At 35.4% G+C, this 13,463-nt stretch overlaps 1 protein-coding gene across 2 annotated transcripts; it reads right to left on the bottom strand.

Moving 5' to 3' along the window:
* Window positions 1–619: 619 nt before the first annotated feature.
* On the bottom strand, window positions 620–13,103 carry LARP1A (LA RNA-binding protein). Of its 2 annotated transcripts, XM_087124375.1 has the most exons (15): window positions 12,516–13,102; window positions 10,886–11,405; window positions 10,514–10,673; window positions 9,992–10,082; window positions 9,674–9,745; window positions 7,884–8,142; window positions 7,599–7,764; window positions 5,774–5,843; window positions 5,104–5,208; window positions 4,669–5,009; window positions 4,300–4,443; window positions 4,148–4,211; window positions 3,570–3,715; window positions 3,249–3,353; window positions 620–1,239 (listed from the first exon to the last, which is right to left on the bottom strand). In XM_087124375.1, the coding sequence occupies exons 1-15, from the start codon at window positions 12,765–12,767 to the stop codon at window positions 1,089–1,091; spliced, it is 2,646 nt and encodes an 881-aa protein (XP_086980501.1). In that variant the 5' UTR covers window positions 12,768–13,102; the 3' UTR covers window positions 620–1,088. The 2 variants fall into 2 exon arrangements, 1 of the variants encoding a protein (XP_086980501.1); XR_015421254.1 differs by lacking the exon at window positions 3,570–3,715 and having other exon boundaries at window positions 1,099–1,239; window positions 12,516–13,103.
* Between the last annotated feature and the right edge of the window lie 360 nt (window positions 13,104–13,463).

The raw sequence follows: 13,463 nt of genomic DNA on the forward strand, positions 1-13,463 counted from the left end.
CAAATTTCATTCCAAACAAAATATTTAAGATTTAATTATTAATCACTTTAATTTCTACCCTCGAAAAAAAAGATGAACTCGAACAAACAAAACCTAATATATCTAAACTTGTTCTTACAACCGAGCAACTTTGTTCCTCAAGAAAGAAGATGAACTCGAACAAACCTAATATATCCAAACCTGTTCTTACAACAACAGAACTTAATATATCCATATTTATTCTTACTTTTAAATTATCATTCAAATGAACTTGAGCCATCAACAAACCAATTTTGTTTCTCGAGAAAGAAGATGAACTCGAGCGAACAGAACCTAATATATTCACACTTGTTCTTACTTGTATTATCATTTTACTTCATAAATTCGATAAAACAACTTTGTTCTTCAAGAAAGGAATGAACTCGAGCCAACTTTGTTCCTCGAGAAAGAAGATGAACTCAAGCGAACGAAACCTAATATTACCATTTTACTCATAAACACGACAAGGCAACTTTGTTCCAAGAAGATGAACTCGAGCGAACAAATCCTACTAATATATCCGCACCTGTTCTTACTTAATTATCATTTTACCCCCATGAACTCGATAAGCAACTTTGATCTTCAAGAAAGAAGAGGGAACTCAATCGAATGGAACCAAAGATTTCTAAATTCACATCAAAACAATACAATAATAATAAGCCAAAAAAAAATAAATTTTCTTATTATTCAATTCTCATAAGGCCTAACCAACAATATTTCTATTTTTTTTTTTTTTTTTTTTTTCTTGTTCTTGCTTATCCAAAATTTCCTTTCCCCTATTTACAACGTTACACAGTCCGGAGAAATACCAGTGTGACTGACAGGCAACATGGGGATCTCTCTTCAAGCTTGCAGGCAGCACCAAAATAAAGGCAGATACCCCACACAACCTCATCTCAAATTCTAAGAAACCTCAGCAGCAGCCATAACAGAGGCATTCACTTGAATATTTAATGTACAAAGCCATTTTAGCCTCAAAACCAAACTTAGCTCCTCAATTCACCTATCAAGTTGTTAGAATTGTCTTCAAAATTGGAATTATGTCGCCATGAAGGTTGATCACTTCACTCTTAATTCCCATCCTCTTTTGCAGTTGCTGCCTTCTCTTTAGCACGGAAATCGTCCAAGCTACGGTATTCCTCCCTAAGTAACTTGTCTAGTTCTGGATGTTTCTTTAGGGGCTCTTTCTGATCTCGTTGCCTACGATAGTGGTGGAAAGCCCTGCAAGGTATACGGAATACATGATTTGACCCAGTGGCAAACGATACTCAATATAATGTTATGACAACCAGCTGAAATATAGAGAAGAACAGATTGAAAACTCAACTACTTCCGACCTACGGTCAGAAATTATGAGGCTTATACGAAAATAGAAAAGAAAAGATGCTCAAAACAATTAATATTGTCAAAGAAACAAGATGCTCAAACTGATAGTGTTGGGCAGGAGCAGGTAAACTCGACCAAAAAGGGAATGTGTACACAAGTTGAGATTATGTGAAATATACTCCAATATTTTGGAGATATATACTCCAAGATTTTGGGATTTGAAGTTTGAAACCTAACCATTTACAACTCATGTTGTCTCCCAGGGCTGGCCTTGCCATGCAAAATCTCTTGGAACTTGGTGGAACTAAGCCATGAGCATAATGCAAGGAATGATACTCCAATATTTGTTGGTCAAGATGTATATATATATATATATATATATATATATATATATATATATATATATATATATATATATATATATATGTCAAGATGTATTTATACATATATATATGGTCTCTCTAAATGTCCAACCACAAAAAAGTCTAAAGGAAGGGAAGAACACAAGGAGTGAAGGAGAAAGAATCTTTAGAGTCGAGTCAAATAGCAATGAGACCGAGTTAATAGTTCAAGAATAAACAGGTTCAATTAGGTTCAGGAGTTTTATGGATGCTGATGCATGCGCTTTTTCTTCTAATAATTTTCATGGCCTGATGGGAGAGGTTTTTATAGATCTCCTTAAACTAAAATGTTAGGAATAGCCATCTTGTCTACCCCTTCATGTCCACTTTCTGTTTCTTAATATATATGTCTCTCTTTATCTAATGTTGTTTCAGTGAGCTTTCCTAGAGAGCGTTAATACAGCTGAAAGGTTGCAAAAATGGAGTCCCTGAAGAAACAGTGGGATAATCGTTCTTTCAATGCATATTTTAGCAGACACTTCGGGAACTCGTTGATGAAGTTCAATGTTTCATGCGCAAGCAATTGAGAGATCAGTTAAAATAAAACAATCCACTTGCTTCAATCGATGAAAGCCATTAAAGTTCATGTGGGCAGAAGAATTTATTATAATACAGAGAGAAGTTGGGAAGAGGTTTGATTTGGCAAACTTCCAGTGTTCTAAATGGTATTTACCCTAATGGTTTTTGTAACTATACCTCCTTTGTAAAGCTTGTTTTTATTTTTTATTTCTTTTAAAAAAGAAAATTCTCCGACAAAATGCCTTGGTCAATGTATTTACCCTAATGGTTTTTGTAACTATACCTCCTTTGTAAAGCTTGTTTTTATTTTTTATTTCTTTTAAAAAAGAAAATTCTCCGACAAAATGCCTTGGTCAATGTATATAAACTTACTTCAGTATGCTTATTCCCTTTTATTATAGAGGGCAGGGTGTTTTGAAGCTGTTGTTCAAAGCAAGGAGAGAACTAGACTTCGGCATCGACAATTCAAAGCTAACAAACAAACTATAACTAAGGCTTAAACCTGGCCTCCCTAAGAATTTTCAAAGATCCTCCTCTTGATTATGTATATGAGTGAAGTATTACAAATAAAAAAAAAAATTCTTATGGCTCATGTTTTTAGGAATCTTGTTAGAGGTTTTGAAAAGAAAAATTTGTGTTCTGAATATTCTTCTCTCTACAAACTTTTACGGCGTTCTTCAAGAACGGAAATATTCACAAAGATGTATTGACTATCCATCAGAGGTTGGCATTAGGTCATTTTTTCAAAGGGTGGTCAAATATGAGATGTGTATCATGATATGAACCTAAACACAGATTAAAGACGGCATCCCTTTGTTTATCGTTTGGCATCACTAAGACTGCCAAAAAAAATCTCAGTTTACTGTCTGAAGAATTTGTCATCAGTGCTAAGATCTAGTTATGATACATAAACATAAATAGATTAAAGCCTGCAGTAGGAAATTTAAACGCATCGAAAGTAACAGGAAATACATAAGAACTCACCAGTATTTCTCAAGGCCGTACAGATTTCCTTTCTGGAAGAACTCGAGTGTAAGCTGTTCAAAGTCCGCGTATAAATTCTCCCTAAATTCCTTTTCCAAACCATAGCTGATACCAGAAAATAAATAGTCAAACTTATAAAATGTTACCAGAAGATTTTGCTTCAGAATTCAACTTTTATTCATATAAAAAAAAATGCGATTAAAAAATGTAAGCATTAAAGGCAAGACTCGTGCTGAAACTTCAGAAAGTGAAGATAGCACATAAACAAGAAAACTCTTAAGGATGAATGCGGAAAAGGGAAGTATGATTAGTAGCCGGTACCTATAGAACCTGAAAAGGCATTCTATTCCATAATTATAGTTAGACGCAGCATCTTCCAGTGCATATTTTCGGAAGTCATTGTACATTGTAATGACAAACATGTCTCTTAGAAAATAAGACCAAAACCGATAAAGAGTATTCATTTCCTGCAGAAACAGATCACTTTAGAGGTAAATTTATATATAAAATGTACATGTAAAAGATTGACACTGTCAACTATGTAAAAATTTAACAATGTTGATTCCAAGAAGACAAACAAAAAGGTATACGTGGTTAAGACAGCATGAATAAGACATGAAAGAAGAGTAGATCTGAAAAGTACTTAATTAGATATAAGCCATGGGCTTTATCAAGGGCAAAACTTGTCCTCATTTCATCGAAGCAAGGATTAAAAGAATGAAAGATCTTACACCAAATATAATTTATGTGCATGCTCATATAATCAGGAAGATTCAGCACTAAAGATTAAATACTCCAGAAGAATGGACTATAAATAAAATATAAGTAAAAGAAGCAATAATGAAATTTTCCGAGATGCAATAAATATGATGATAGGAAAGTATAGGAAGGCAATCCACCTCGCTGCAACCAATTCCCAACTTCTTTCTATCATTCAAGCACTTTTTGTAATATTTAAGGTACCTAAAATGAGAAAAATAGGAAGACTTCACATTACAAGCTATCCTCATATCTGAGCAAAATATATAACATAAGTAAATGACTGTCTCACTTCTGCTGTTTAAAACCATTTTCTTCTAGAAGTTGATGACTGGGATGCTGAAATGGCGGAAAAGACTTGGGCAGGGAACCCACAGGTGGACTATTTGCAAGGAAATTTCCATGAGGAGAAACACTCAATTTCGATGGCCTGGAGCTGTAAATATAAGATCAAACTCTTATTAGCCCATCAAGTTGGGGGGAAACATTTGGAGTATGATTTCTTTGTATAGGAAACTGAAAAAAAAGTAACTTCAGTCCTACAATTAACTTCCTTTTTCTCAAGAGCAGTGAGCGCATATATTCCAACTAGCAGCAGGCATACTTTAGTAGAAAGAAAATCCATCATATTTTCTACGCACGAGAGCTTCTTCAGACTAACCTTGTGCTTTCAGGAGGAGTAGAACCAAAGAAAAAACCAACAGAATTGCTAGGTGGACTCTCTGCTACAATGCCAAGAGAGTTCCGACTGGTTCCATGATTTCTAAAGTTGCTGGAGAAAAAGCGCTGCTTATGTGATGATTGTTGTTTAGGGAAGGTTTTAGTTTGTTTCTTCCTGGGACTAGAATTTCCGATTTCATCCAAACCACAGTATCCAGCAGAATTTTCACTAGGTTTTGACCTTGCTGGTACTGAAGCATTGCTAGATAATCTTGAGGCTCCTTCCCTATTCTCTGAGTTGCATTTGCTCTTTTTACGATTAGATCGCTTTTTTTCCAGTACCTTTGCATGTAAAAAAAAAAACTTTTAACAATCATTAAAAAATGGGAGAAAGAATTCCATAAAAACAAAACAAGAGGGATGGTAGGTCCTCAACTTGCTCGTAGAAGTAAAGACCATCATTTATTGTTGAAGCAAGCTCTTTAGATATTGATTTTGATTCTTTGCCTCCACTTGTAGATCTCTTTTCGATGCCACTATTCTGCAAGGCAATTATGGAGCAAAAAAATTATTAAAAAAAAAAGGAAATTTAAGATGCAACAACATTGGGAGGAATAGTCTCATAAAACACAAATATACACAAGCAGTATAATCCAGTTCAAAGTCCATATATCATAAATTCTTGGCTACCCTCGAAATCTTTTTTTCTTGGTTATTGGAAACATTTATTCTACCAAATAACGATGACAAGGCCCAATATCAGATTGAGGGGAGGGCAACTACGACCAACTAATACACTGATAGTTTCATTTCTACTTGAGTAAATATTTGTCTTCCAGAACACAAGATGCTAGGAAAATCCTCAGATTCAGAACAGTTGGCCACTAGAAAACTTTTCTTGATTTCTTACACTTTTCAGCAAGAATATTTGGATGAATGGTTGAATCAAGGTTCATATAACCACAGATAATATCAATATAAAAAAGTTACATGAATATTGTGATTTGATCTTCATCTAGTGTCCCTATAAAAAATAAAATTAATGTTATTAAATTGAGCATCAGTTGCTCGATAGGGAAGGAAATCATTTCCCTATTAACAGATACCTGGGTGACAATAATAAGTCGCTGGACATCTTGGTCATTAACAGCAATCTCGTCATCGTCTTCATCAATCCTTGGTGGATGATACAACAAAGAACAAAAAAAAAATCAGAATCTAAAACCAGCTTAGAACATCCTACAAATTGTTCACCATACCAATGGGTCCAATCCATTGTACACAGTGGGAAGATATACGTTTTAAGCAAAACGACCAAAAAACATGAGTGAATAGAGTCAAAACACAAAAGGCAACAAGTAGTTATCTCTCTATCAGCGTCTAATAGATAAGCAAAAGTCATTCACCAAAAGAGCCAAGAGAGTTTACAAAAAAGGACTGAGAATTGACCAAATATGAATTGTAATTACAAAAACTCAGGCACCATTGTAACAAAAGATTTAATGATAATAAGTCTCCAATAAACAAATTAGCAAGAATTTTTTGTATCATGCCAAACACCATTGTTGTGATCCAGGTGGATCATACTTGTACAATAAAATCTATATATCTAATTCATGCATGACAACATGATAGAGAGGAAAGATAGATGTATGGGGAATGAACGACTTGAGAGTTGATGGAAGCCATACAAGGAAGAAAAGAAGAAACTAGAGATGGAGAAGAAATCAAAGAATTTGTAAACCTGTGAAAGAGACAGATTTTAGATAGGAGTCTTTCATTAAAAAGGGTATAAAGGAAGACACAAAAGTCTTCCAAGCATCCAGAAAATTGTCAAAAAGCACTCAAATTGTGAAAGAATCAGATATTGGATCAGTAACAAAAGTCCCTAGATTTAGGGGGGGGGGGGGGGGGGGGGGGAATCTTCATACAAAAGCTAGCACCATCTACAGAATTTACAAAAGAAAACTTTACCCTTTTAAAATCCCCTCTTTTTTCTTTCTAATTATTTCCAAAAGAAAGCTACACAAAAATTTGCACAAACCCTTGGGTTTTCCAACAAAGGATATCTTGAAGTGATTTTTTCTTTTTTTTCTGAGAAAGAGAATAAATTTCATCGATGATTGAAATCAAGGAGATAAAAAAAATAAAAAATAAAAAATAAAAAATAAAAACTCTCATCCACCATTGGTGGATTACATAAAAGCTCTCCCATTAGGAACTAAGTTAGAAAGAATAAAAGCTCTAAAAGATTGTGACCCTTTACACCAATATCAAGCATTAAGAAAAACCCCAAGCTATCAAAGGATGACGATTTGTCATTGAAGATCCGAACATTCCCTTAAAGCCAAAAAGTCCAAAAGAAGGATGGAATGAAAGCAAGCCAAAGGGTCTTCTTGTCACCCGTGATAGGATGTCCCACAGGCCACAAAAATGAAAGATATGAGATAACTTATGTCTTGCAGAACTAACCATAATCCACCCAAAACTCTCCAAAAGAGTGTTCCAGTATTGTTGAGCAAAATATCAAGTACTAAAGAAGGTGGTAATGAGACTCAGATTGAGCTTTGCACATAATACACCAAGAAGGAGAATATGTGGCGAAGGAAGAATTTGAATGAAGCTTTTGACCAAGAGAGACTAACAAATTGATATTCTTTGACCAAGTGACTAAGAACAATGAACAAACAAACGTAGATCAGTCTCCTCCCTCTTTATAATGACAGAACCTTTCTCTTTTCTTCCTTTCTTCTTCTTTTTTTTTTTTTTTTTTTTTTTTTTTTTGAGGGGTGTGGGGGTGGGAGAGCCCAACCTGGGCAGAAGATTACAAATAAATTGCAAAAGGGTACATTATTAATTATATGCCTAAAGTAATGCCAACAAAAAAAGAACAGATAAATAAACATCGAACAATAATAACCAATCATATACCTTCCATTTGAAGTCAAATCATCTTTTTTTATCGTTTTCTGCTCAATCTCTAACTCTTCATCAAGCATGAAAGTACTTGAAAATTGGCCTGAAAGATCATCAACATTATGTGCATCAACGTTTGATGAAATCTCTATGCCTTGACGCCCAGTTCCATGAGAATGTTCTGAAGAAGTTTACAACCAGCATTAAACCAAAAGATGATTACTAAATTGACATACTTGCACTACTACGTTCATAACAATACTTTAATTCCATCATCAAACTAAAAAATCAAACTACCACCTTCGACTATATCTAGATCTGCTACTTCTAGGTTGTCCCTGTTTGAGGATTGCTCCAGAGAACAACCCTGAAGTCGTGAAGATTTGATATTATCTTCAGACACCAGCGTTCTACTACCATCTGAGGCATTCTCGTCCAGCAATGAGTTAGTAGACTCATCCACCCGATTGGAAGGAGTGTCAACATTTAAGGTTGATTTAGAGTCCGCAGGAACTGGAATCCACTTTAACCATTCATCACGTCGTCGTACCTTGTCACCCTACAGATAATTGAGGTTTGTAAGTAAAGTAAAATAAATTTGCTTCATTACAAGCCTGTGTAGTTTCTAACTCGTTTTTAATATATGCTCTACTAGGAACACTATTGGATCCTTCTTTTTCAAGTATATTAGCACACGCAGAGTACGGCAGTTGTACTGGAAAAGCAGAGAATATTTAAGAAATAATATGTACACGTATATGATCATTATGGATAATGATTTTGCTAAATGGCAATAACATTTATATTTGAGGTCCACATTATTCAAGTCCACATCTAAAATCTAACTCAAATTCAAATGAATCTGAGGTTTCCTTAGATCCCTAGCAAAACACCAAACGTCACCTCTGTTCTATCTGCACATCTACTTCAAACCAAGTGATTAGCTTACTAGAAACTGGGGAATACAATCCATAATTTTTATCAACTCAAAATGTTGGATCTCCAAAATTCATCCATATGGAAAAGGATCAAACCGATTCTCATACACCAAATTCAACAAATGAACGCTCCTCTCTTCCCCTATCTCTTTATCTTTCTACTCACATCCTCTCCACTGTCCTGCATCAATTTGGTATCTTTAATTGTTATCACACCTAACTTAAAAACTGATGCTGCAACTCCATTCATTACATTTAAGTATGGTCCACATCTAACTTAAACCTCAGTAACACAGGAGAAATGATTGATTCATTACAATAAATTAGACAAACCGGATGCTTGTACAAGTTTAAAATGCAGCCAGGATGCCATCCCAACAACCCCACTATCTAAAATGCGAGTACGAATGGGAAAGAAATTTAATTTCTAGATTCGTTCAGAAAAGAGTTTGGAAGTGCAAATTAAAAGCTAAAAACAAACCAAAAAGTAAATAAAGGCAGTGTCGAACTAACAGTTTCAAAGCTGTGAATTTTAAATCCCCCTCAACATGACAACATTCTAGTTAGATAGGTTTCTCAACATGACAGCATTATGAAAGTAGTGTTGCAGAAAGTCAACAGTTTAAAATTTCATCATTCCAACTGCAGCACTAAAATCCTTGCAGTCTCAAGGTTTTAACTCCATGCATTTCACGGGGTGAATTGAAATTAAAGACAAAACCAAACAGAAGAAGAAGAAGAAGAAGAAGAAGAAGAAGAAGAAGCATGTGCTCCCATTCCTAGTATGTCAAAATCAAGCAACATAAAATGCCAGGTGGAAAAGAGTAGGTTGTTTTGAAATATATTCATTTGCATCAGTGTTGTTTTAGAAGAAAATAAACAGATAAGAAAATTAATTAAAGCCAACTGGAAAGTACATCCATTTAAGAGGGGAAAGAACTAGGCAATAATATAGTTTCCATTTTTTTTTTCCTGATATTCTAAAAAAAGGGGTGCCAATTAAAAAGGACAAAGTAAAACAGGGATAATTAGAATTTATAAATCAATTAAAAACCGGTGTTCATCAGATTTTCTAATACAATACTTCGGAATTCCTTTTGCACCATAAATTCAGAAATGAACAATAAAGCAATAAAACAAAGTAATAGATACCTGAACTTCAACAATTGCAGATGAGTGCAGGGAATCAAGGATGAACGGGATGTCAGTGCTCATTTTCTTAACCTGGAATCGGATTTTCACATAAAATATATATATGTGCTAAAAATGAATAAGACATCAAATTGATAGAACATGACATCTAAAATGCAAAATAACTAAGCATAATATATTGGCATGGTACAACTTTTGAACCTATCAGTACAGCAGTGCTCCATTCTAGCATGACCATAGATCAACAGATCTTCTAGATGGAAAAAAAAAAGGCTTATTTACATTTTCTGAATCACTTCAATAAATATTAAAATGTACCCTTTTGAATTCAGCAATGGCTGATATTGGAACCCATCCATGGTCATTCATCAAAGATATTAGGTAATGATCGTTCTTCAGATTTTCATCGCTGCAACCAAGATATAAGGAAAATGCAGGATAAGTTGAAGGCAGAATTTTTCCATCGATAAGTGGAAAGCAACAAATACACGAGTAATACTCAACCAGCAAGGGAGCTGATAAAGAGCTGTTCCAACTGGAATTCGAAGGCCAAATGAAAATATAAATATCGTGGCTACAGTCAATAGAAATGAAAAACTTATCTAAGTGTAATAAAAAAAATATACATCCAAAGAAGAAAAGCAAATTAAGTACAAATGTTGCCAAGAAACTCAGGTGCAATGAAGCATTCAACACTACATAAATAAATAGAATATATGAAAATATTAATACTAACAAGTAGAAATTCTGATGTAAAGCAGTATCAAGATCTCAAATTTCTCAACAAATAGGGGGTTGAACAAAAAAAATGTTCACTTCCTAGATTGATGGTTGGCCTACCTAAAATAATACTCAATTTGTTTTACAATGTTGGCCCGAAGAGCTAGCATATCTGGGGGAAGCATTGAAGCCCTTGGATTAAGAGGGTGTGGAATAAAATGAGGCGGTCTCCCAATTGCATCAGGATGTGGAACCGGAACATAGTACATAGGTCCATGTCCTGCATAACATAGAGATCTTTGATGGGAACAAATTCGATTGAGAATTTCATGTTATTATAGTGCAACAACATAACAGCACATATTTAAACTTAGAGCAGTTTAAAATTTGTGTGGCAGATTCTTGTACTTAGAGAACAAAGAAGGGCAAGGAGATTAAGATTAGAATGACATATCTCAAGACACCTCAAAGTAATTAGGATGCCATAATTACCAGGAAAACTTGGACCAACCATGAAGCCAGGAGCTGGAGAAAAAAATTGTGGTCGCATGAAAGGGCGTGGTCCAGCACCATGTTGCATGGAAATGTTGTCTCTTGGATTAAATCCCCGCTGATGATACCAAGCATGGTTCCAATGAACACCAGGATCTTGCATATTAGGTCTTCTATTATGAATACCAACAACATAACCACTTGGATCACCTCGGGGCGGAGGCTCAACAGGTGGAACAAAAGCTTGTACTGATGTCTCATTGCTAGGCTTAACCATATGTACTTCAACACCAGCTACAGGTCGAGGCTGGTAAGCATATCCAGGAACAGCGAGATGAGGAGGATGTAATATGGGCGGAAAAAGTGGAGGCATTGGTGGTTGATGATAAGGTAATGGAACAGAAACATGTGGAGGACCATTTGGGTTGCGCTTGGAGCCTGGCTTTTGATGATGTGAATGGATATTCTTGTGTGAATAACTAGGATTCCGAGAGGCAGGTGGCCTTTGTGCATATCCTCCCTAGTTGAAAGCATCATATCCCTCCAGTTAAATTTACTCAAAAGGAATAATAAAATAAATTGGATATAATTAACAAGCGACAAAGGGTTAACACAGCAAGCATCTTTTCCTTTATTTCCTTTTTCTTCTTTAAATAGCATATCATACATCGTCATAACTCTGCTCTGCTCTCATTATGCAGTTTAAGACAAGGATACCAACCTTTCATCTTTCAGAACACTCATAAAGTAATAATAATTATTTTTAAAATAAAAAAGAGACTTTCAACAATTAGAGCAACAGGGAATGTCACATGATCAATAGTACAAGACATTCATAAGACAACGAAATATTAATAACCAATTTTCTCCCGGAGTGAAACATACTGGAGTCATTTCAAAATTACTATAGGAGTAACATAATAAATGTTATTTTCTTAAAAATTGTCGAGACTTTTGGAACTTTGATTACCCACACTAGCTGAGATTTTCTGCTTTTTTCAGGTTCATAAATATGATCAGCAATAAAGAACATGGACAGAGTAAAGGGATCTGAAGGAAATGGCCGGAAGAAGAGAAAAATAAATTGAAGTAAATACTATGGAAGAAAGAATATAGCCGAAAAGAGGCTGAAGGCCTCGCTCGACAATCATCGGTTAGGCATCTCCATAGATATCATTTTCACGTGAAAATGATTCGCCGTCAAGTAGCATTATATTTATCAAAATTGAGAGACTCCTCGAGAAGAGTGGTGGAAGGGGAGAGAAAAATGGTGGAAAACATGAGAATACCCAAACCCAGAAGTCGAAATCGAAAACCTTTCATATTAGTCACACAGTATCGAGCCAATATCTACGAAATAAGCTCGTCTCATAACCAATTGAAGCGTAAACACTGCGACGACTGAACTAAAAACAAACTCCTAAAAGGAACATCCAAAAGTCCCATTGCAAACTAAAAATGAAACTCGCTAACTAGCTGACATTGCAAGGATAAAAATTTTAAATAAGTTAAAGAGAATGCCAGTTACAGTTGCATCACAGAAATTTTCAATAACGCTATTTTCCAAGTCGTATGCTGAAACACCATGTGATTGTATGTGAGTGCAAGGTATTTAAGGGAGGAAGTTAACCTGCGCTCCTGAAGGAGGAGACTGAAGAGCTACTTCATCAGAAACCTCGCCTGAATCAGAAAACTTAGCAGAAGTAGTAGCATCAAGACTTTTAGGCCGCTGCGCGTCGGCGAGTGCAGGCCAAGAGTCCGCTCCCATTACAGGAGCATCCATCTCCTTCCCATCGACCAGAGCCGTAGTTTTCCAAGGAGACTTGCGGCCATTGGTCTCTTTGTTGTCGTCGGCGGCGACCTCACTCTCCACCATAACCATTTTTCAGCGCTAGATTCCAAGCAACAGGAGGGGAAACAACAACCGGATTCCTCGAAGATTAAACAAGAACAACAGGAAGAAGTGAAATTGGAAGAATATAGGTGGGGATTCGGAAGCGAAGAATGAAGAAGCTCCCAAAGTTACTAGAACTACTTTTCGGGAAGCAGATCACAGAAGCAGAAAGAAAAGAAAAGGTGGATTTGAGGAAGAAGCGGCCAAGATTGGGAGACAGAAGTGGACTGCTAGGGTTTATGAAGGAAAGTTTGGAGCAAAGCAGGCAGTGGGGGCTCTGAAACGGAGAGGAGAGAGAGAGAGAGAGAGAGAGAAGTTGGAGAGAGAGAGTGAGGAGCTTGGCGGAAGAAAGTGAATTTATATAGCGAGGGCAGAAAGGGCAGACAAAAAACACAAAAACACAAAGGGCTGCGACCCAGCTGCACAGTCCCGTTGTAAATGGAGGATTATTTATTTATTTATTTATTTATTTATTATTATTATTATTATTATTATTTATAAAATTTATAAAATATCCATAAAATGTCGATTTTCATCAATATTACAAATTTTTTAAATCAATAAATAAATAATTAGTATTTTTTTTATTTTTTTTACCACGGTCCATTTTTTATGTCGATGTTGAAGTCGGAAACGGGTAAAAATGTCGACACAAAAATTAAAATCGACGGTAACATATTGATT

Source organism: Cucurbita pepo, chromosome 5 (genome assembly GCF_057944985.1).
Source record: "Cucurbita pepo subsp. pepo isolate OVF chromosome 5, ASM5794498v1, whole genome shotgun sequence".
Classification (NCBI taxonomy): domain Eukaryota; kingdom Viridiplantae; phylum Streptophyta; class Magnoliopsida; order Cucurbitales; family Cucurbitaceae; genus Cucurbita; species Cucurbita pepo.

Coding starts and splice junctions, on each gene's coding strand:
- LARP1A (XM_087124375.1), bottom strand. CDS start 12,767: ATGGTTATGGTGGAGAGTGAGGTCGCCGCCGACGACAACAAAGAGACC. Junction 11,406..12,515: donor CTCCTCCTTCAGGAGCGCAG/GTTAACTTCCTC, acceptor GCTTTCAACTAG/GGAGGATATGCACAAAGGCC. Junction 3,716..4,147: donor TGGGAATTGGTTGCAGCGAG/GTGGATTGCCTT, acceptor CTGTTTCTGCAG/GAAATGAATACTCTTTATCG.